At 41.9% G+C, this 22,841-nt stretch overlaps 1 protein-coding gene and 1 non-coding gene across 7 annotated transcripts in view; one reads left to right on the top strand and one right to left on the bottom strand.

Annotated features, from left to right (window-relative positions):
• Positions 1-22,841, bottom strand: part of REPS2 (RALBP1 associated Eps domain containing 2) — a 219,914-nt gene that overhangs the window by 112,326 nt on the left and 84,747 nt on the right. For all 6 annotated transcript variants that reach the window (XM_003924137.4, XM_039475603.2, XM_039475602.2 and 3 more), the window contains exons 5-6: positions 21,834-21,931; positions 1,171-1,306 (exon numbers count right to left, since the gene is read on the bottom strand). In XM_003924137.4, coding sequence (XP_003924186.2) covers positions 1,171-1,306; positions 21,834-21,931 — 234 coding nt within the window. The remainder of the gene's footprint in view (positions 1-1,170; positions 1,307-21,833; positions 21,932-22,841) is intronic.
• Positions 4,882-5,013, top strand: LOC120366688 (small nucleolar RNA SNORA16B/SNORA16A family). Its single transcript, XR_005581268.1, has one exon. It is a non-coding gene; the product is annotated as a small nucleolar RNA SNORA16B/SNORA16A family (small nucleolar RNA).

Raw genomic sequence — 22,841 nt, 5'->3', positions numbered from 1 at the left:
GAAATATCTTTATGTGGTAACTGTAGGTAAGAGAAAATCACTGGGGCTATGTAATAGGTACACAGAGGTTTGTTACACCAGCCAGTCTAGTTGTGTCTACATCTGAAATTCTGCAAGATACAAAAGTTAAAAAAAAAAAAAAAAAAAAAAAAACATTTCTAACAATTACCTGTTTGCATTTGGCTAAATACCTGCATATGTCATGAAGAAACTCACCTGAACACAGGGTAAGATTAGCAAGTGGTCAAATCATGCAATATGGGTTTCTGCTTATTTTTCCTTAATCATGACATCAACATTAATTTGTTACATTTGTACTATTCTGCCATCAATAAAGCTATTACCACCAATCAGGAAATGATGTTTGCAATTATTTATATAAGTATATTTTAATTTTATGTGCCTCATTTCACAAGATTAAAAAATCTTAGCCTACACTTCAATATGGCAGGTTACAATTATTAAGAACATACTGTTATTCTTCAAATTTTAAAATCTAAAAAGAAAGGTTTATGAATTTTTCTTCCAGACTCTACTATTTCACTGTTAGTTTAGTCCTTCAGCCTGGTAAAATGTAGCCACACTGGCATTAAATCAGTTCCTCTCAGCTTGAATTTTACATGAGAACTCAACAGGAATCTATATATCTGAAGACAACCCAGAACAACTGACAAGTGGGAAAGCACTGGCCAATTTTTCTTCCCCATTTTAGTTTCTCTCAAAAAAGCTGGAGGAGAAGCACTTGAGCCAAAGAAAACGAGCCTGAGTTTGAAGTTTGAAGGCACAAATAACATAAAAAGACCTGCGACACCAGCTCATTAGGAGGCCACATTCTGTCCTTGCTTGAGCTCTAATATAACGAGGAAGCAATGAGAGGCGGCCCCTTGGCACGACACTCTACCATTTCGAGAACTGCCTCAGCTGATAAGGTGCAGGTCTGGGCCAGGTTCCCCCCAAATTCCCATTTAAGCCCTTTGAAATGAAAACATAATTTTCCAAATGTCATTGGCAACTTTTTTCTGCATGGTTTACATCTGATAAGAACTTGGACCTTAGATGAAAACAAACTGAAATCACAGAAGGCTGCCATATCCATTTTGCATGAATGATTTCTCAAGATGGTGGCTGTGATTCCAGTGAGAGTGATGCCTGGGGAATCCACATTTTTACCTGAAATGAAAGAGCTTGGGTCTGGCTGAAGGGATCGAAACTGATTGACATAGTACTCGCGCTGTTCTTCTGTTATCCTCCAGGGTTCATCGAGGTAACTGCTGTTATCCTGTAGTTCTCTCTCCACTGAAAAGGACTTTAAGAATAAATTAAAAAGTAAATGCTCAGAGAACCTGTCTTTAGTGAGATGAAGTAAAAACATTAAACACCAATAAAAGTTATTGTGTGTTATGCTTATTTTTTTTCCTCAGTTGAAGAAATTTAACTGCCTCATAATTAGAATCTAACTAGAACATAAATTTAAAGGCAGACATCATGCTTTGTATATTTTCTGTATTCCTCAAAGTTAACAGGACTGAGGCATGAAATACTGAATACTAAATAAGCGACAAAAAAATTCTAATTGTAATGAAGGAAGGGTTAAAAAAAGATGATCATTCTTATCTTCCACTATTGCTCACATTTTTGTCCTTTCAGATTAGCTGAGTGGATAATAAAATAATCTAAATTCTTTTTAAATCATGAAAAAGAAACTAGAACAGCTATAATCATATATTTTTTACTGTTGCAGTTACACTGAAACGCTGTATAAATCCAGGAATCAAGAGCTCTAAGTCAAATCCCACATTTCCAGGTCCTACTTGAGTGGCAAATCAGGACCACTGAACCTCTCATTTGGCATTTGTGAATTAGAGATAATATTTAGTAACAGTGCTGGGTGGTGAGAACAGCTGTCACGGTACCACAATAAACAGGGTAACAAGGAGTGCATCAGACCTGCCACTAGAGGGCATGCAAGTCAAATTTGAGGATTTAAGAGCCTAGAAAACCAGGGAAGTAGTGCAGGAAAAAACAAAGCTATGGTAGGCATGGGGGACTAAGAAAAATGTCGATGCTGGGAGGAGGCGTGTGCCTTCATTCCATCCCTCCCATGAACCCTAAGACTAAAGTGCTACTTGCCAAGGACCACCTTCATGGGACCAAGAAGTGGGTAAACACAAGAAGACTGAGGCTCGGCTGGGCACAGTGGCTCACACCTGTAATTCCAGCACTTTGGGAGGCCAAGGTGGGTGGATCACGAGGTGAGGCATTCAAGACCAACCTGGCCAACATGGTGAAACCCCGTTTCTACAAAACAAATACAAAGATTAGCCGGGCATGGTGGCACACACCTGTAATCCCAGCTACTTGGGAGGCTGAGGCAGGAGAATTACTTGAACCTGGGAGGCAGAGGTTGCAGTGAGCCAACATCATGCCACTGCACTCCAGCCTGGGCAAATAGAGTGAGACTCCACCTCAAAAAAAAAAAAAAGAAGAAGGAAGAAGAAGAAGGAAGAGGAAGAAGGAAGAGGAAGAAGAAGAGGAAGAAGAAGAGGAAGAAGAAGAGGAAGAAGAAGAGGAAGAAGAAGGAGAAGAAGGAGAAGAAGAAGAAGAAAGAAGAAGAAGAAGGAGAAGGAGAAGGAGAAGGAGAAGGAGAAGGAGGATGAGGCTTAATGACAAAAGGAGGCTAGGAAATAAGGGGAAGGGTATTGCTGCTAAAGAGCCATCAAGGTGCCTGCTTCTGAACACACTGTCAAGGAGGGAATTAATCATTGTGAGGAAATTCCACCCAGTAACCCTAGAAAAGACAACGGACATCTCCTCCCGTTCCCCATACCCACACACACACCCCATTCCAGGAATTAATTCTTTCCAGGAACACATGTCTCCCCTCTGACAATGTTTAGAGAAGAAAGGAGACTAGAAAATGTTGAGCTATGATAGAACCTTGAGGTGTCACCTCTGAAGTAAAATATGTATTACTTTGCCATCTCACACCTTGGATTAAGGGTGCTTTGGGAAGGCCAGGACAATGTGGTGAAATACTACCTGTAGAATGGATATTTCCAGAATTGCGAAAGTGAGAATACACCCAGCAAACAAGCTATTCCTCAAAGTCATTTGGGTCCTTTGGTCAGAAGGAAGGTTACATAAAGAGGTTGAGAACGGTAGGGTTGTTAGTCATTTGTAATATATATATATATCATTTTCATACTAGATGAGTTTCTACTAAATGTAAATCAAACCATTCTTAAATGTTCAAGAAGTCATTATCCATTAGTTAATACCTTAAATTCATAGAGTACTTTGAAATTTACAAGCATTTCACACACTCCTACTTGTTTGAGCACCTCAAGACTTTAGAGATATAAGTGGGTATTAATTATTATCTTTTTTTCAAGCTCAAGGAACTTACCCATATCCATTAGTGAACCCCTGCAGGCAGCAAATAATGACCCTTTTTTTATTGCATTTTAGGTTTTGGGGTACATGTGAAGAACATGTAAGATTGTTGCATAGGTACACACATGGCAGTGTGGTTTTCTGCCTTCCGTCCCTCGCCTGTATCTGTCATTTCTCCCCATGCTATCTCTTCCCACCTCCCCACCCTCCCCGTCCCTCCCCCATTTCCCCCCAATGGACCCCAGTGTGTAGTGCTCCCCTCCCTGTGTCCATGTGTTCTCGTTGTTCAACACCCGCCTATGAGTGAGAACATGCGGTGTTTGATTTTCTGCTCTTGTGTCAGTTTGCTGAGAATGATGGTTTCCAGGTTCATCCATGTCCCTACAAAGGACATGAACTCATCGTTTTTGATGGCTGCATAATATTCCATGGTGTATATGTACCACATTTTCCCTATCCAGTCTATCATCGTTGGGCATTTGGGTTGGTTCCAGGTCTTTGCTATTGTAAACAGTGCTGCAATGAACATTCGTGTGCATGTGTCCTTATAGTAGAATGATTTATAATCCTTTGGATATCCCAGTAATGGGATTGCTGGGATAATGACCCTTTTTTAAATCTCTTTTTCAAAGGCTGGATCTTGCATATCGGGATTTTTTTAACTGGGTTGTATCTATCTTAATTTTTTCAAAAACCTCTTCTTATTATAAAAATACACAGGTCCAGAGCAGTGGCTCACGTCTGTAATCCCAGAACTTTGGGAGGCCAAGGCAGGTGGATCACCTGAGGTCAGGAGTACTGGCCAACATGGTGAAACCCCATCTGTACTAAAAAAAAAAAAAAAAAAAAAAATACAAAAAATTAGCCAGGCATGGTGGCAGATGCCTGTAATCCCAGCTACCTGAGAGGCTGAAGCAGGAGAATCACTTGAACCTGGGAGGCAGAGGTTGCAGTGAGCTGAGATCGCACCATTGCACTCCAGGCTGGGCAACAAGGGTGAAACGCCATTTCAAAATAAATAAGATAGATAGATAGATAGATAGATAGATAGATAGATAGATAGATAGATAGATCAAAAAAAGATCAAAATCCAGTCTGACCACCAAACAACAAAACAGACCACACAACCTTCCAAAATGCTCCCACCAAATTCCAAAGCCATGCCCTAGCAGCACTTCCTGAATGAGTCCAGATGTCTGACCAGGTTCCGTTGGTAGAATATAGGGTGAGGGATGTCAGCTTGAACTGGATTGGATTACTGGCCATGATGTAATGTAGATAACTCATAGGAGCACTGCCCTCCAGGTCAGCACTGATAGAAATAGCTGGAGCAAAGGAATCTAAAACCTAGGCATGGGCAGGAGAGACGAACAGACCTATGACTCAACAATTTGGTGGCAAAGATGGTTCGTGAAGAAGGTGGGATGTGGGTTGGAAGCTCTGTCCCACCACTTCTGAGTGAATGAAGACACGGAAATCTTCATGCTGAGTGGCCCTTATTGCACCTGCAGCTGCTTCCACATAGCTGCTGTAGTCAAAAAGGAGCCCAGAATCAGTTTCCTTGACCGTCACCATTCTGTTTGCTATAACTAATCTGTAACATTTTGGGAAAATACAGTTCCACTGAAAAAAGAAAAGAGAATAAATCTCCAAGCTGGATGCTGGGTCTGCTGCATTCCCGGGTCTGACATGGAAGCTGCTGTTCCCCTAGAACGTGTCCCTTCCCTCCTGCTCATAAAGCTGCCATGTAGCTGCTTCTGTCAACCCATGTGTGCCTCTTTCTCCAATGCCATAGCCATCTGCTTTCTAGTTCCTCTCCCACATTACCTCAGTGTGGCATTAGTGGCCTCTTAGCAGGTCTCAAGTCTACTCTGACAACAGAAATCAGGAATGAACAGAAGGGGGTGATTAACTCCTCTGCTTAAAAGCCTACAGAGATGACCTGCTGCCTAACAAAACGTCCACTCCTGCACCTGGCCTTCACAAGCCTCACACCCCAGCCTTCTCTCAGCAGGCTTTCCGACTGTACATGCTCACTCCTCAGGGGTAAGATGTGTGTCTTCTTCCCAGAACACTCTTGCCCTTCTCAAATCCTCCAATGTACCTGCCATGCCCACGGCCATGACAGAGGGCACTGCCTGTTCCCATGCTCTGCTGCAAAGGTGGGTGTGGCAGCCTTGTGTGGGCACCATGACCCAACTCATGCCTGGTGTCACCTGAGCAGGAGTAAGGGTGAGTGGGCACACCGTACACTGTCCTTTGGGATGCTCTGACACAGGCTTAGGTTGGATGCTCATTCCTGGGAATGTGGATAAGAAATATCAAAGCCAATGAACAGAGAAAGCAGACCCTAAACAGATGCTCAGCAGGGCCGTGGTATAGAGAAAGGGCAGGTGGGGCTTAAAGTTATGAGAGTGCCAGAACCAAGCATCAGCAGAAGCTGGGACATAGGTAGAGAAAGGACACAAAGAAGGAGGGCAAGGAAGGCTGTGACAGCCTGAAGATAAGTGGACAGTAAAGCAAACTTAATGCAACTGGGGCAAGGCCTGTTAACAGCAGAACAAACATGAACAGCCAAGAACTCCCACCCCTACAGACCAGTGGGCCACTCCTTGGCTCTCACTTCTTAGATTCCCATGAAAACCACAACCCCTCTTCCTTTTCAAGAAAACTTAAGTGGGAAAGGAGAGTCCCTACTCCCTAAACCTAGAAAGGCCTTAGGACAAAGGGAGAGGGCATATGAGCACCATGTAACTCATAGAGTGGCCCTTCAACTGGTTAGCACTAAGTGTGCTAGCCTATCCCCCATCTCTTTCCCCTTGCTTCTCTCTGTATGCTTGAAATTGATTTAATAAACCAATTTGAGCATCTTAAAAAATATGAATCTTGGCTGGGGGTATTGGCTCACACCCATAATCCCAGCACTTTGGGAGGCCAAGACAGGCAGATCACTTGACTCCAGACCAGCCTGGGAAACATGGCAAAACCCCATTTCTACCAAAAAAAAAAAATTTAAAAATTGACAGGCATGGTGGCATGCACTTGTAGTCCCAGCTACTCAGGAGGCTGAGGTGGGAGAATCACCTGAGCCCAGGAAGTCAAGGCTGCAGTGAGCCATGATCGATCATACCACTGCACTCCAGCCTGGGCATCAGAGCAAGATCCTGTCTCAAAAACATATGTATGAATCTTTATGATAGTCATAGTAAGTATCACATGTTTGAACATTTAAAGTGTTCATCCTCACCCAGGTTTCAATCTGAAGGGCAAGAGCCATGTCCGATACTCCTTTATCCTAACTATAATCCCTGGCAGAAACTTCACAGATACTAAAAGGTAGTATGAGCTCTACTTGTTGACAGGCTTCAGGAAGTTCAGAAATATGTCTTGTATTACAAGAGATGTGGAAGCAATGTTCTATGATGTTCTTTGTGAAAGAAAACCTGTGAGTCTGTTTTCACATTTTAAAGTTGGAGATCTACCAAAAGAAGTCCTGGTCTGTCTTCCTGTAGTTCACCTATGGTCTGATCTCCGTGGGGGTTCTCAAGTTCCATATCCACTAAACCAGTATTTCAAAGTCAGGTAGGGGCATATGGAAGGATCTGATAACATTCCACACACTATTATGCTGAAATATTCCAAAAGAAAGCTGATCCACTGCAAGAAACAAAATGATTTTAACTTTGCTGTATAAACAGCGACCTGCTCATTCACTCATGCAGCAGATACTTACTGAATGTCAGCAATATCCCAGATACTAGCAAATAGTGATACACTGGTGGGCAGATTCTTTTTCCCAAGAAGCCCAGAGTCCAGTGAGGGAGAAAGGTAAACAGGCAATCTCAAAACAGCAAGGTAAAGTGCTTTAGTAAGACAGGATACTCTAGAACTTTGCTACTCAAAGTGTGGTCACCATACCACCGTTATCAACATCACCAGGGGGGGCGCTAGAAATAGATTCCCAGGCCCCATCCCACACTGAGTGAGTCAGAAAATCTGAGAGTGGGGCCCAGGAATCTGTGGTTTAACAAGCCCTATCAGTGATTCAAAGCACACTCAAGTTGAAGAAGCAATGCTGTAGGACGTGCAGAGCAAGGCAGCCAAAAGGAGCAGCATTTGCAAAGACACCAAAACATGAGAAAAACGGCCATCTCCTGAAAGTAGCTCCCTTGGGCTCCGGATATGTAGGACAGGCTGCCCGTACAGGGTGGATGTTAGTGGTGTTGCCTCAAGATGGTGCAGACAGAAAAAGCAGGACCCAGGTCATGAAGGCTCAGGTACACCAACTTATGGGGTTTAGACTGTTTCTAGAAGACAATAGGGAGCCATAGATAAGTATTAAATGGTGCAATCAAATAATCAGATCTGAGTTACAGAAAGATCACTTCAGTGAGGAGAGTGAACAGGGAAAGACTAAAGGCAAGAAAACCAGTTAAGGCCCTATCTGCAAGCCCAGCCAGACGTAAAGTTTGCCCAGAGCTGGGGAGAGCTATAAGAGGAATAAGAGAGAAAGAAGCCATATGGCCACCACCAGAGGAAGACCCATTCTGGAAGTGGAATGTAACTCAGCACCTCTTTGTCAGCAGCTAGGGGCCATCCCACTGCAGGACCCGGATGCGTTGACTCATCTCTTCTGAACCAGCCCAACAATCAACCGCAACAATCAACACAACTTCTCATGCAAAGATCTGAAAAGTCAGTCACCTAAGAATGGCTCATTGTAAAGCCTGAAGACACTGAGAAATGAGGGTGAATAAGCTGTGGAGACTTAGCTTTCCAAGTAGAAGTGAGGACCAGGAAAAGCTTCACTTTTGCATGTACCCTAAAAAGGCCTCCCCCAGTCAACTCCAGCTCCAGTGGTTTTGTTGGCCGAGCAGAGATACTTGCTACTTGGTGCCAATTTTGAGCTCTGCCAGTGTTTTATTTTTTAAATAAAAGGAGGGAGAGAGAAATCTTTCACATCTGTCTGCCTAAGCCACATACATATGATTCATTATACAGTTTCCATACACACAGGAGAATTAGATTTGCTTATATTTAAAACATTCAATCCACTGGTTTTGTTTCAAGTGAAATGCAAATATTTGGCATGGCAAGTTATTATCTCTGGGGAAAGCAGACTGTTTATAATGAAAGACTTCAAAAGACTCATTAAAAAGTAATACTATTAATAAAATCCAAAAAGGTGACATTTATCCCCACTAACTATCAAACTATCTTAAAAATCAAGCAAAGCTAAATAACACAAATTACAAGGAAGCATTGTTGGAGAGAACTTAAAAAGGGTGTGTATATTATTTCAACCATAGAACATTTCTGTTTAAAACATAAACCCACCCTAAAGGCATCATATAAATGCCGTTTTAGAGTCCAGCCATTTCACCTATGAGGGGGTAATGATCTTTTAACAGTGTCCTGTTAGTGCCTTAGTAAACAAGCCATCTAGAGTAGCAAAAGCTCATACTAAGCCCACAGCGAATATGCGAGGATGCCTCAAAATATTTTGGAAATAAGATTACCATAAGGCAATCACTGATTAAAACATGATCTCATTAGCAAAGATGTGAGAAGACTCGATTACCATAAAGAAAAGGATGACTACTGGACTGGAGAAACTACACTATAGTCCAAGTGAATATTAATTTGCCTAAAGAAAGATCATGGGAATTAGTCATGGGGCTGAGAAAAAAGAAGTCATAGAGGCAAGTGGTAGCAGTGCTGATAGGTGGGATTACAGCAGACTACTCCAATAATTCATGCTCTACTATGCCTGGTATAGAGGAGTCACTAAGTGGCTGCCCAACCAGCAATGACAGTTTCCAGCCTCCCTTGAAGTTACATGCAGTCATGTGACTGAGCTGTAGCCATTGCAATGTGAGCACCAGCGGCCTGCCCTACTTACAGGCAGAGCTAGTACCCTGTGGCACTCCTCTACTCTCTTTACCATGTGCCCACTGAACAGACGATGGCAGAGTGACAGGACAGAAGGAGCTCTGGTGCATGAATCACCATGCCGAGGACTGCAGTCTGCCAAACTGCTATATGAGTGAGAAACATAGCTACTATGCAAAGTCATTAAAATGTGGGGCATATTTGTTAAAGCAGCTGTTTCCCCAGTGAATGTATCCTTCAAGCAAGGCCCAAAGGAAAGGAAGATCTGCCCCTCACAACCACACAGCCAATCCTGGAGATGGAAGCCTGAGGCTAACGTGGTTTTGCAATTTGACCAATGACATTAGACCATTATGAGCCCAAACAACTTTCTAATTTTAATTTGATTGTCTATGCACACTATATATAGAACACAAATGCTGATTCATTTTTACAGCAGTCTTTCTGTGTTTGGGTAATACAGGTTCATCTTTCATGGATATGAAGGAGATTCCCAGTTAAAAAGATAAGATAGCTCGAGTAAAACTGTGGGGAAAGTGTTCAATGAGGAATGAAAAGGAGCTAGAGAAAGAGACAGAGCTCAGCAATTCTGTTTTAACATGAAACCATTCCATATGATGCGCGATCAATCTTGTTTATGCTTTGCCTCTCACCCTACCACATATTATCCCATAAAGTCCATGAGGACAGGAAATTATGCCTATCCTGATCACTGTTATATCCCAAATGACTGGAAAAGTGACTAGCATATAGGAAACACTCAAGAAGTATTTGCTGAGTAAACAAACAAATATTTGAAAAAATTCTCAATCCCAGTCTAGAGACAGAGAAAGGTTAACCTGAGTTCTCTTACACTGACTGAAGCTGGACTTTATAGGCATTTACCACATAATGTCATCCGACATTATAAAGGCTGAGCCCTCTCCCCTACCTCTGAAGTCAGAGAACTTTTTTAAAACTTCCTTTTTTCTAGTCTTTATTTCAAAATAATTATAGATTCACAGGAAGTTGCAATTAATAATTTGGTTTTGTCTGTAGAGAAGTTAGTTAAAATTAAATCCCAACAGAGAAATTTAATCTCATCTGTTTCTTCGGGGAAATAAACACACAAAGATGCCTTTAACCACATATTACCAAACTCACTTAGGGATCTAATGTCAGTAGTTCAGAGGCTGACTGCCAAACTGTAGGAATCTCTCTGAGCCTAAAGTGCAACACACAGTTGATGCTTATTACAATAAGCTTTACTTTTCTAAAACTATCACTTAGACATAGAAAAATGTTTAGTAACAAATATTTACTGCTTTGCTAAGCGTCAGGCGCCGTAAGTACCTAATGGACACAATCCATTTTCATCTTCACAACCCTGCAAGGTAAATCTGGTAATTCCCATTTTGCAGAACAGGAAACTGAGGATTAGGTAAGGGAAATAATTTACCAAGACCACGCACCTATGGCAAATAGGTGGAGCCAGAATACAAACTGGGTCCAAAGTATGTACTCTTGATCATCAAGCTCTGTAGTTATCTCTATCTGTTCATCCATCCCTAAAAATAGAGCATTTCCCTTATAGAAAGAACCTCACTGCAATGCCTAAATCATTGCTGCAAATTTGCAGATTGAGGATCTGAGCTTGACTTATGATTATGCTGTATTTACACCCTCCTCCCCATCATCTAGTTTAGTTTTAGATTTTGGCTGGTGAACTATTAAATTATACTGACAGAGCACCATTTTATTTCTCATATAATTTTTGCATGTAAGCATCTGGCACATCATCACGAAAGAATCCTAGAGATAGCCAAACAATCCAGGTATTTAATCATTTTACTGTGACTGCAGTATGTGGCGCTAACAGTATTTTTATTAACACAAGAAATGCTCATTAGTAGCCACTGCCTCCAATTCTCTTCTCAGGAGCCAAGATCTGCTGTTCCAGAAGGGCATTTTTCCTTCATAATTATCAGGATTTTGTGCTCTGCTCAGAGGAGAAAGCCAAGAAAGATGAGAAATCAGCAGTAAGGGGAGACTCTGACAAGGCTGCAGACTTCCATTAACAGAGCAATGATGTTCCCAACCTCGTCCTTACTGGTCAAGCCAAGGCTGCCTGACTCTTCACTATGTTCTCCCCTTCACACTCAAGGCAGCCCGAGTTCAGATGGGAAACAGATGCATCCAGAACTTGGGCCAAATTCAAGAATGCTTTGGAGAATGAGACTACTGACTGGAGGTACAAAAAGAATTCAGGTTCCAGAGGCAGGCAGACTTGTGTTCCAATCTGGCATGTCACTTGCTAACCAGTAAATTAACTTCTGAGCCATCAGCTCCCACCTGCAAGGCAGTCACATAGCCCACAAGGCCCTGCATCCCTCTCTGGCCTCATCTTCTACCCACTCCAGGCTCTAGCCACAGCTGCCTTCTTTCAGTTGTTCAAATGTATCTGCTCTCCATGTGAAATATGGTAGAGACTGGGTCATTCAATGTCCATTCCACCCTTCAGCATAAGTCCCAGCACTGCACAAGTCTGGCTAGCTAAAAACTCCACTGTCAAAACACCTTTGCTGCTACAATTCCAAATAGGACTTAGGTTCCACTTAACAAATACACACATGGAGGACTGATGCAGACCCGAGTTACAGGCAGGGAACAAAGCTTTCATTTGGCTGCCAAGGTTGTGTGTGGTGTGGATCTGGTTGGAGCTGACACTAGGGCAGCAGTTTCCCAATGCTGCAGCTTTCTGATTGTGACAGAGGCAAAGCTCTCTCAGCAGCCCAGCTCTGCTATGCGGTTTTGGAGATTGTTGGAAACTCAGAAGAGTCTGTATCTTCAGCCCTTCCAAAGACTTGGTAGGCTGTCCAAATCCCTTATTATAAATCACTATTTGTTTCAACTAGCCAAAGGAGATTCTGGTGTCCATAATTAAGAACCTTAATCAAAATGTGCCCTTTGTCCAGGGCCTTACCTCTACAGGAGACTCTCCACTCCTCTCCTCACCTCCCAGCACCATCCTTCTTTTGCCTATTTAACTCCTATTCATCCTTCACAGCTCAGCTCAACAGATATTTTGTTAAAGGAGCCTTCTCTCACTTTCTAGCTATAGGCTGAATTCCTCTGCTACATGGCACCATGCCTTTAAGGCCTTTAGGGCAATTGTCAGTTTTCAATTACACATGCATAGGTGGGATCATTTGATTCAAATCTATCTGCCCCTTTTGACTGCAAGCACCTTGAGGGCAAGAGACTGTATAGTACTCAGTGTACCCCTGTCATGATGGCTGACTCATGGAAGCCACTTAAGTATTTCCAAATGGACAAATGGAAGATGTAATACCTACCTTGTGAGGTTGTTGGGAGAACTGAAAAGGACCAACACAGCAATGGGACCAAAGAGGCACCTTAGTCAGTTGTGACTATTGTTGGGATAGACAACTGGGGGCATAACACTCCCTGATCCCCTGAGATCAAGGGAAAGATTGACAGGTCCAGGGGCTAAAATGGTGCCAGTTGTAAAGAAATCTTCCATATCCACAGCCTGGCATATAACTGAGACCAAAAGGTCCTGGGGAATAAGCCACTATCCTTTCCAGAGTTACAAACTACTGCCTGGAACCAGGAGTTCAATCCAGTGTTTTCAGCTACATCTGGGAGGCTAAACCAACTAAACATCTCTTTTATTGTCAAGAAGTGTGGGTACACAGTGAGCACCTGAGGAATATACTAAGAAACAGGTAGAGGCCAGGCATGGTGGCTCATGCCTATAATCCTAGTACTTTGGGAGGCCGAGGCAGATGAATCACCTGAGGTCAGGAGTTCAAGACCACCCTCGCCTACATGATAAAACCCCATCTCTACTAAAAAAAAAAAAAAAAAAATACAAAAATTAGCCAAGCGCAGTAGCACACACCTGTAGTCCCAGCTATGTGAAAGGCTGAGGCAGAAGAATTGCTTGAACCTGGGAGGCAGAGGTTGTAGTGAGCTGAGATCACACCACTGCACTCAGCCTGGATGACAGAGTAAGACTCCATCTCAAAAATAAATAAATTAAAGAAAAAAGAAACAGGTAGAAAAGATTTATACTGTGAAAATAAACTTCAGTATCAGTTGAGATTAAATGTTTCTTTCCTTCCCCAAAAGTTAAGGGCTAGAAAATCAGAAAGAGAACTATAAGCAGGTGAAGAAAATAAGTAAGCAGGAAACTGGAGGCTATAAAAAAATAGGAACTCCTTGTGGCAATAGTGTCTGCTCAGGTATTTGTGGGTTCTTCAGCAGACTCAGTGAAGTAGGACACCTGGAGGACACATTAGCCTTTGACCCCTTAGGAGATGGTGTAAAAGTCCATCTGGGGTCTCAAATAAAATGGGGAATGAATTTGGTGAAAGAAGATCTCAAGAATAAGACACATACATACCTAGAAAATGCATGAAACTCATTCTTCCTATCACACACACACACACACACACACACACACACACTCCCTCCTTCCCTCTATCTACCTTTATCTCGACCTCTATCTCCTCCTCCTCCCTCCCATTTCAGTGAAAGGACAGAATTCAGCTGTCTCAGCAATGCTGAGAGGTACACACACACACACAGTGTTGACATTTATCATTTCTAACAATAGAGCACTTTTTTTTAGCCCTAATCTCTACCCATAAACTAAGTAATTCAACTTTATTGTCATGACCTTATAAATAAGAAATCCCCCATTGCAGGCAGGCCTGGGGTTCTCCAGAACTGGGAAGCAGCTGGGACCATAACCTCCTTCAGGGGTCTCAGGTGCCAGGATCTCCCACCGACCACTCAAGGAGCAGTCTCCACACACACTATAGTATATCTTTGGTCCAAAGGAAAAGACAGACCAGTTTCTGGTTTCATTCCACTAAGAATGACAAACCAAGTAATCAAAACAGCATGGTACTGGTACCAAAACAGAGATATAGACCAATGGAACAGAACAGAGGCCTCAGAGGCAATGCCACACATCTACAACCATCTGATCTTTTGATGAACCTGACAAAAACAAGCAATGGGGAAAGGATTCCCTGTTTAATAAATGGTGTTGGGAAAACTGGCTAGCCATGTGCAGAAAGCAGAAACTGGACCCCTTCCTGACACCTTACACTAAAATTAACTCCAGATGGATTAAAGACTTAAATATGAGACCTAACACCATAAAAGCCCTAGAAGAAAACCTAGGCAAAACCATTCAGGACATAGGCGTAGGCAAGGACTTCATGACTAAAACACCAAAAGCATTGACAACAAAAGCCAAAATAGACAAATGGGACCTAATTAAACTCCAGAGCTTCTATACAGCAAAAGAAACAATCATTAGAGTGAACCGGCAACCAACAGAATGGGAAAAATTTTTGCAATCAACCCATCTGACAAAGGGCTAATATCTAGAATCTACAAGAACTAAAACAAATTTACAAGGAAAAAAAAAAAACCCATTCAAAAGTGGGCAAAGGACATGAACAGACACTTTTCAAAAGAAGAATAGATGAGGCCAACAAACATATGAAAAAATGCTCATCATCACTGATTATTAGAGAAATGCAAATCAAATCCACATTGAGATACCACCTCACACCAGTTAGAATGGTGATCATTAAAAAATCTGGAGACAACAGATGCTGGGGAGGATGTGGAGAAATAGAAACACTTTTACACTGTTGGTGGGAGTGTAAATTAGTTCAAGCATTGTGGAAGACAGTGTGGCGCTTCTTCAAGGACCTAGAAATAGAAATTCCATTTGACCCAGCAATCCCATTACTGGGTATATATACAAAGGATTACAAATCCCTCTATTATAAAGACACATGCACACGTATGTTCATTGCGGCACTGTTTACAATAGCAAAGGCCTGGAACCAACCCAGATGTCCATGGATGATAGACTGGACAGGGAAAACGTGGCACATATACACCATGGAATACTATGCAGCCATAAAAAAGGATGCGTTCATGTCCTTTGTAGGGACATAGATGAATCTGAAAACCATCATTCTCAGCAAACTGTCACAAGAACAGAAAATCAAACACTGAATGTTCTCACTCAGAAGTGGGTGTTGAACAACGAGAACACATGGACACAGGGAGAAGAGCATCACACATTGGGGTCTGTTGTGGGGGCATAGGGGAGGGAGGAGGGGTAGGGAGGTTGGAGAGGGATAACATGGGGAGAAATGCCAGATGTAGGTGACGGGGGATGGAGGCAGCAAACCACATTGCCTTGTGTATACCTATGCAACAATCCTGCGTGTTCTGCACATGTACCCCAGAACCTAAAGTGCAATAAAGTGTATATATATATGTGTGTATGTGTAAAAGATGCTAAAGAGACATGCCAAATATGAACAAGCATGTACAACTACTACACATGTGCATGCAAATGACCACCCAGAACATGCTTAGTAGTAACATTTCTTCCCACCCCTGTGAATAACCATGTAAGGCTCCCATAAAGGGAGGCTCCCTCATGCTGTTCTTTGCTGTCTCATCCTTATGAGCAGCCCGCCCTGAATCCTCTCTCAGGGTGTGCTGTCCATTCTACACCTCACTTTCAAAATATTTTTTCTTTGCAATAAATTGCCCTATGCTGGGAAAAAAAAAAAAAGAATGACAAACCAATACTCAAAAGAAAAAGGGGCACTGGAAATGAATCAACAGTTCACAGAAAAGGAAATACAAGCGGCTCATAAACTTAATATACTTCACTTCACTAATAAAGAGACATGCTAATTAAACTACACTGAGCTATCATTTTTCACCTCTGAGAGTGGCAAAGATCCATAAATTTGTTAGCACATTACATTTGCAAAGGTATGAGAAAATAGACATTTTCATACATTGTTGGCAAATACATAAGCTGCTACACCTCCAATTTGAAAGTAGTTATCAAAAATTACAAATATATAGGCATTTTCACCCAATAATTCAATTTCTAGGACTTGGTCCCATATATCTACAAAACACAGTGATTGCAAGCACGAGATGTCAATTAAAAGGGGCTGGCTAAATGATTTATGCAATATGCAGACAATGAAATACATTTGTTAAAAAACAAAAAGATGAGGAAGTACTTTATGTGCCACTATAGAACACTAATAAAGCTTATTGTTAAAAGTGCTAAATGCATGCTAGATGTACAGTATGCCACCATATGTCTAAAAAAGTATAAGTATGTTTTACATATATTACATATAATTATATATAATACATATTTTCACTTGTAAGATATTCATATACATTATATAAATGCTTTGTATAGAGCTATATGAAATACATGGGTCATATTAGTTGCCCCTGGGATGAGTGGCTTTGGAGAGAAATGGCAGGGACACTTTTGACTGTGCCCTTTTGTATCTTTTGAATGTTTGACATATTTTTTAAATCTGTAATTGCTTTGAAGAACAATCGTGTTTGAGAGTTCACACACGTTCATATGAACAGCCACCAAGTAATGCCTTGGTAAATAACTGTTGAACCCCAAAAGAAGCCAGGTGGGCCTGACCTGCTTTGTAGGTCACATCCCCGGGCTGAGTATTAGGTTAGACAACCAGAGTGGCCAAGACAGTACCCAGTACGCCCCACTTGTTTACCTGCTTCACTCTTCTTCCAAACTCAGATGACCAACTCTCTTATAACTCAACTCTAACCCACTTCACTCAATCCCATCCCAACCCAACAGTCATTCTCACTCCTCCGCTCTCCTTATCCTCCTGGCATCCTGGTCCAGTCTACCCATAAAATATCTTTCATGCCACAAGAAGTTCTCTCGGTGCTATATCAGCCTCCCAAAAATACTATCTCCTGCTGTTTTCATCAAAGCTCTTAGAATGAACAATTTACTTGGGGTAACTGTCAATTATCTTCGTCTCAGGCCAACATCACAGCCTCAGGAATATTCATTTCTTTCATCATCTTTCATATACTTGCCTTTTCTCTTGGGTTCCAAGAGGCCCCAAGGAGTGGAGATCACCTGCTTCTGGCCATAAGTACCTGCAGTTATATCTATGGGAGAAGGTACGGCAATAAACTAAGATGGAGAAAAAGTAAGGGAGGAAAGTAGATAACTAAGTTAAATAAACATTTTTCAAGTTACGCACTTTGAGATGAATACGGTGCTGGTTAACAATGCCTAACATACCCTCCCCTACCTGTTCATTAGAAAACCTACAACAGAAATATAGCTAAGTCCTCTGAGGAATGGCAGAGTAATAGAAGTCTCCAAATATGTCATTTTTTCATCTCTAAAGAAGAGTAGTGAGTATTGAGAATACATTCTAGAAAAACGTCTTTCACCCCTCCAAAAAGCAAAGAAAACATCACAGCAGTATCCTGAGGCTCTGAAAAGTGAATGTGTTTTGGTTTTAAATAAAAGATAATTTTTTCTAGTATGATATAGCTGGAAGAATATTTCGTTTGCCAAACCCGTCTCCCTAAAGACAGGTAAAAATATATTCCGCATGTACACACATTCATATATATGAATACCTGTATTTGCATGTATATGTGCAAAATGCTCCTAGAATGATACAAAAGAAACGGGCAACCCTGGCTGCCTCTGAGATGGAAAACCAATAATGGTCAAATGCCTATCCCTCTGGCTGAGTTTCACACATAAACAAGCTGACGAGCAATGGACCTTTTTCTTTTTAAGAACGAAAAAAAGGGAAACATCACATGTACAAGAAAATATCAGAAAACACTTGGGTTTCACGTTCTCAATGGGGAATAAAAGCACAGACGAATTGGGACAAAGGAGAAAACGAAGGCAAAAGTTAGGGTGAAGAGTAACGCTCCCACGCAGAGAACACTGACCATCTGGGAAATGGCCATAGAGTTGACGGAGAACGGCAGTGAGCTGCTGTGGCTGAAGACATAGGTGAGGGCCAGACAGCAACATGGATGACATGTTAAGAGCCATGGGCAGAGAGGGATGGGCTTCAGTCAAGTCAGCAGGATGATCAGATTTGTGTTTTGTGTCTTTAAGATTGTTTTCATGTGAAATGAGAATAATAAATTGGAAGAATGCAAGAGTGGAAGCAAGAAGAAAGAGAGGGGCTGATATAATACAATCAGTGAACAGGAAAATGGCCTGAACGAAGAAGTAGAGAGGGATGGATAGACACTAGCTCTTTGGAAAGTGGTACGGTCAGGACTTGGAGACTGAATAGGCATAAGGAGAGAAAGAGAGAAGTCAAAAACAATGACCAGCATTATGGCCTGTGCTGATGGGTGGGTGGAGCTAAGAGTGGAAAAGTGAAAGCTGGTTTTGTGGGAAAAAAAAAATGTCAGTTGCAAGTGACAGTGGAACATTAGAGTGAAGATGTCTGGCAGATGGGGCAATGTGGTCATCAGCATCCACAGAGCTAAGAGTAAGTAGAGTGAAAAGTGGGCCCAGAGGTCTCCAACATAATAAGGGGCAGGCAGAGAAAGGAAGATTGAAAAAGATGAGGAAAGAGCAGCCACAGAAACAGGAGGAAAACCAGGAAAGCAGGCATGATGGACATCAAATAATGAGAGCATTTTGAGAAGGTGGTCAGTGTCCACAGCTGCCAAGGAGACAAAAAAGACAAGGACTTAACATAAAGTTTCTCACACCCCGGGCAAAAACAGAGGCAGTGGAGAAGAGTGGGAGTAAAGGGTGCAAGTCTAAATATTTTGCCAGCAAAATTACAAATGACTATACCATCTAGATCAGGCGTCCCCAAACTTTTTACACAGGGGGCCAGTTCACTGTCCCTCAGACCGTTGGAGGGCCGCCACATAGTATGCTCCTCTCACTGACCACCAATGGAAGAGAGGCCCCTTCCTGAAGTGCGGCGGGGGGGGCGGATAAATGGCCTCAGAGGGCCACATGCGGCCCGCGGGCCATAGTTTGGGGACGCCTGATCTAGATGTTGAGGATAATTTGTGAAAAGCAAACCACAAAACAACCTCTAAACGTGATAACAGATGAAGCAGAAAATAAGTCTTATAATTTCTTTACAAAGCACTATCAACCATCCATCACCATAGGATATGCTTAGTGCCTGAAATTCTGAAGGAAAAAATATACAACACCTGAACAAAAGTGAAATCCCTAAAATAGTAAGCAAAAAGATGTATCATTCCAATGTTTAGGCACTGGATTGGCATAGGCACGTCTAAAATGCCAACACCATGCTGGGAGTCCCTAAAGGCTTCCCCTAGGACTCAGAGGACATGTCCCCTTGTAACAGGCAGGAAGAACTTGAATACAAGGCCAGAGAACTAGCTAGAAGAGAAAGAAGGTTGCCATTGGCACATTAACATGGCAACATGAGGGGAATTAGTAACCCCAGCCTAGGCCTAGCACCATGCCCAGTAAACATTAATCCCCTATCACCAAGAACCTTCACTTCAAATCCCTTCATCTACATGACTAATCCAGGTTGGCATTTTGCTTTCTGGAACATGGCGTTCAGCCAAACCAAGTTAACAGGCATAAGAAGGAAACCTAAGAACAGAAGAAAGAACAACCCATCAGCCATGAAAACCACAAACACATTAAGAGAATTGGACTACTGCTGATTGTTACAATGAGCTGTTAAATCCATTCAAAGTCATTTGTATTACAGAAAAGAGAAAGATCTCAACACATTGCACTGTGTTGAGAATACAAAATAGGTGGTACTTAATAGGTGTTCACTAAGCATCAGTTGAGTGAAGGGCTCAAGAAGCATGTTTGTCAGCAGAAAAGGGAACCTGGGGATTAGAAGAGAAGTCACAGGATGCCAATCCAAATGAGCACCCATGACCATGCCATCCAGGGGGCTAGGTAGAAAGGGTCTGGTGAGCCTAGTCACACCACTGTAAATCTCAGTATGCACTGCTAGTTTAGGATGACTATCATCCTAACCATTCAGGATCTGGCCTCTGCAGACCCAGGACATAATCTGTAGGAACCTGCACAGCCATGTTTTGGAGAGCTTAGGGATAAATCCCAGTCCTATTGATACCTTTTCTAACATAAACCTCACTCCACAGTGGGTGTGATTCTCATGTTTAAAGGCACATATTTTTGTACTGCAGGATCTCTAAACACAGCCAACTACTACATCTGGAGCTCAGCTGAAGAAACAATTGTCTTTTCCAACTTGGGGATAAAACTGAGCTGTACTGGCCCTGGGAGCAAAGGCACATTGGTTCTCCAATGTGGTACCAATAAGGGATTTTTTTGAGAATTTTTTTTACTACACCCAATGTTTCTTTATGTAGCAACTCTAGAACCTAGCCTTCTTGTAATACGGGTCTCTAATGTAGTGCAAAGTAATGAAAACAGCAGGTTTTGACACTGGACAGGCTTAGACTCAAATTCTCCCTTTGTCATTGACTAGCTATGAATGAAACCTTAGACCAGCCATTTGACCTCTCTCAGCCACAGTCAACTCACTTATACTATTAGAAGCAGCAATAATGAGATCTTATGGTTGTAGGAAGCATTAAATATAAATAAATAGCCTGTGGCTAAATTAATATCTTTAAGAAATTATTTGTACACAGAGTGCCACCTTAGAAGATCAAGTTCTGCACCACGTCTAACACAGTGCCCCATCCCCAGAAGGTATTTCATGAACATCAGGACCTTAAGACTTTGTTTATTCCATTCTAAACTAGCAGCCCACTTCTTTACGGGAGTGTCTGACACCACCCTTGTGAGTAGAAGTGCCTGTGCAAAAATGTTCCTTCTGCTCAAGTTAGACAATTGAAATGTTATACAAACCGCCCCACTTCCTCTTTACTGTCAAATAGTAAATGCATGCACATGCATGCACACACACACACACACACACACACACACACACACACTTCTTTGAGAATATAACTTCCCCAGCACAGGACCCAGAGACACTACACAAGGCAACAGCTGCAGACAGAGAACAAAGTAAGAGCTCTTTATCCAAAGGAAAACACTGGAGAAAGGGAAGCTGAAAATAGTAAGCTGTGGTATAGCCAGAACAAACTGAGATATCATCTGTGCTTTTGCCATAATATTTCTTTGGTATTTATTACAAAAGGAAACAGTAGCTACTGCCACTTATACAATAACTGTTCTCCAAACAGCATTGGTCTAGGCACTGAAAGAGAATACAGAACTACCTCTGCCTTCCAAAAGTTTACCATGTAATTAGAGAAACAAAACAAATGGAAAACAGTTAACTATGCATTAATTGAGTAATAATAAAGAATAAGGCAGAGACAAGACAGGCTGCTTTAGAAAAAGTGAAGCTCTCCTGAAGCCGGTGGCTAATGATTTGATAGGTGAAGGCAGACGGATATACTAAAGACCAAGAAGCAGCCTAGTTTATTCTAGAGACACTGAGAAGGGGTAGAAACATACACAGTAGAAAAGATTTAGGAATTTATACCGGCAACAAACAAGACATGCAATATTTGCATGAGGGAGCAGTTTTAGATCTTCCTTGCAAGGAAAAGGAGGGGCCATCAAAAAGCCATGTCCCCAAAGTCCAAAGCTTGCCTCCACTGTCCCAATGGCATAACCCTACATCATCACTTACCCGGATAAGGGAAGTCTGATGCCGAAGGGGCTTGGTTCCTGGGCCCCCTGAGGAGGATCCCTCGGGCTGGACAAGAGGCTGCCTAGCTTCATAAGGAGCTGAAACAGCAGAAAGGAAAGTTAGCATGGTATGCAAAGATTCCATCCAAAAATGATGACTTCACATTCAAACTGATACAGCCTCTGCTTTTCAAGAAAGAATTGGCAACAGACTCACGAGTATACACTCATAGGGTCACCTAAGACTGACAACCCCTGATTCTCTTTGGCACAATTGCACTAAACAATCTAAAGACATTCAACCAATTCATGATAGGCAGAAAAATATTTACACTGAGTTAAGATTAGGAATAAATTGTGAAGGCGGAATAGTGAGAACTTAAATTGGGATAGAAAGCAACAATAGCTAGAAAAGTGTCATAAGTGTTCAAATTCCAAATATGAGGTAAATTCTATATATACCCCCATGTAAATGTCTTCCACTGATCGTCCACTTCCCCAAAAAGAAAACTAATGTGCATTTTGAACACTAAAAACCAACATTATTTTTGAAAAATAAATCAGACAGAATGTAAAATCATACAGAGAAAAATACAAAAGTGAATATATTTTATATTTATTATTCTACTATTCACTAATCAAACTTTTTTAAAAAAAATTTTTGCTGCCTTTAAAAAAAATGTTTTAAGGCCGGGCACGTTGGTTCAAGCCTGTAATCCCAGCACTTTGGGAGGCCGAGGCGGGTGGATCACGAGGTCAAAAGATCGAGACCATTCTGGTCAACATGGTGAAACCCCGTCTCTACTAAAAAAAATACAAAAAATTAGCTGGGCATGGTGGCGTGTGCCTGTAATCCCAGCTACTCCGGTGGCTGAGGCAGGAGAATTGCCCAGGAGGCAGAGGTTGCAGTGAGCCGAGATCGCACCATTGCACTCCAGCCTGAGTAACAAGAGCGAAACTCCGTCTCAAAAAAAAAAAAAAAAAAAAAAGTTTTAAGCCACAAAAATGA

The sequence above is a fragment of the Saimiri boliviensis genome, chromosome X (genome assembly GCF_048565385.1).
Source record: "Saimiri boliviensis isolate mSaiBol1 chromosome X, mSaiBol1.pri, whole genome shotgun sequence".
Lineage (NCBI taxonomy): Eukaryota > Metazoa > Chordata > Mammalia > Primates > Cebidae > Saimiri > Saimiri boliviensis.
The sequence above is the reverse complement of the archived record's forward strand: the minus strand, read 5'-3'. Positions and strand labels throughout refer to the sequence as shown.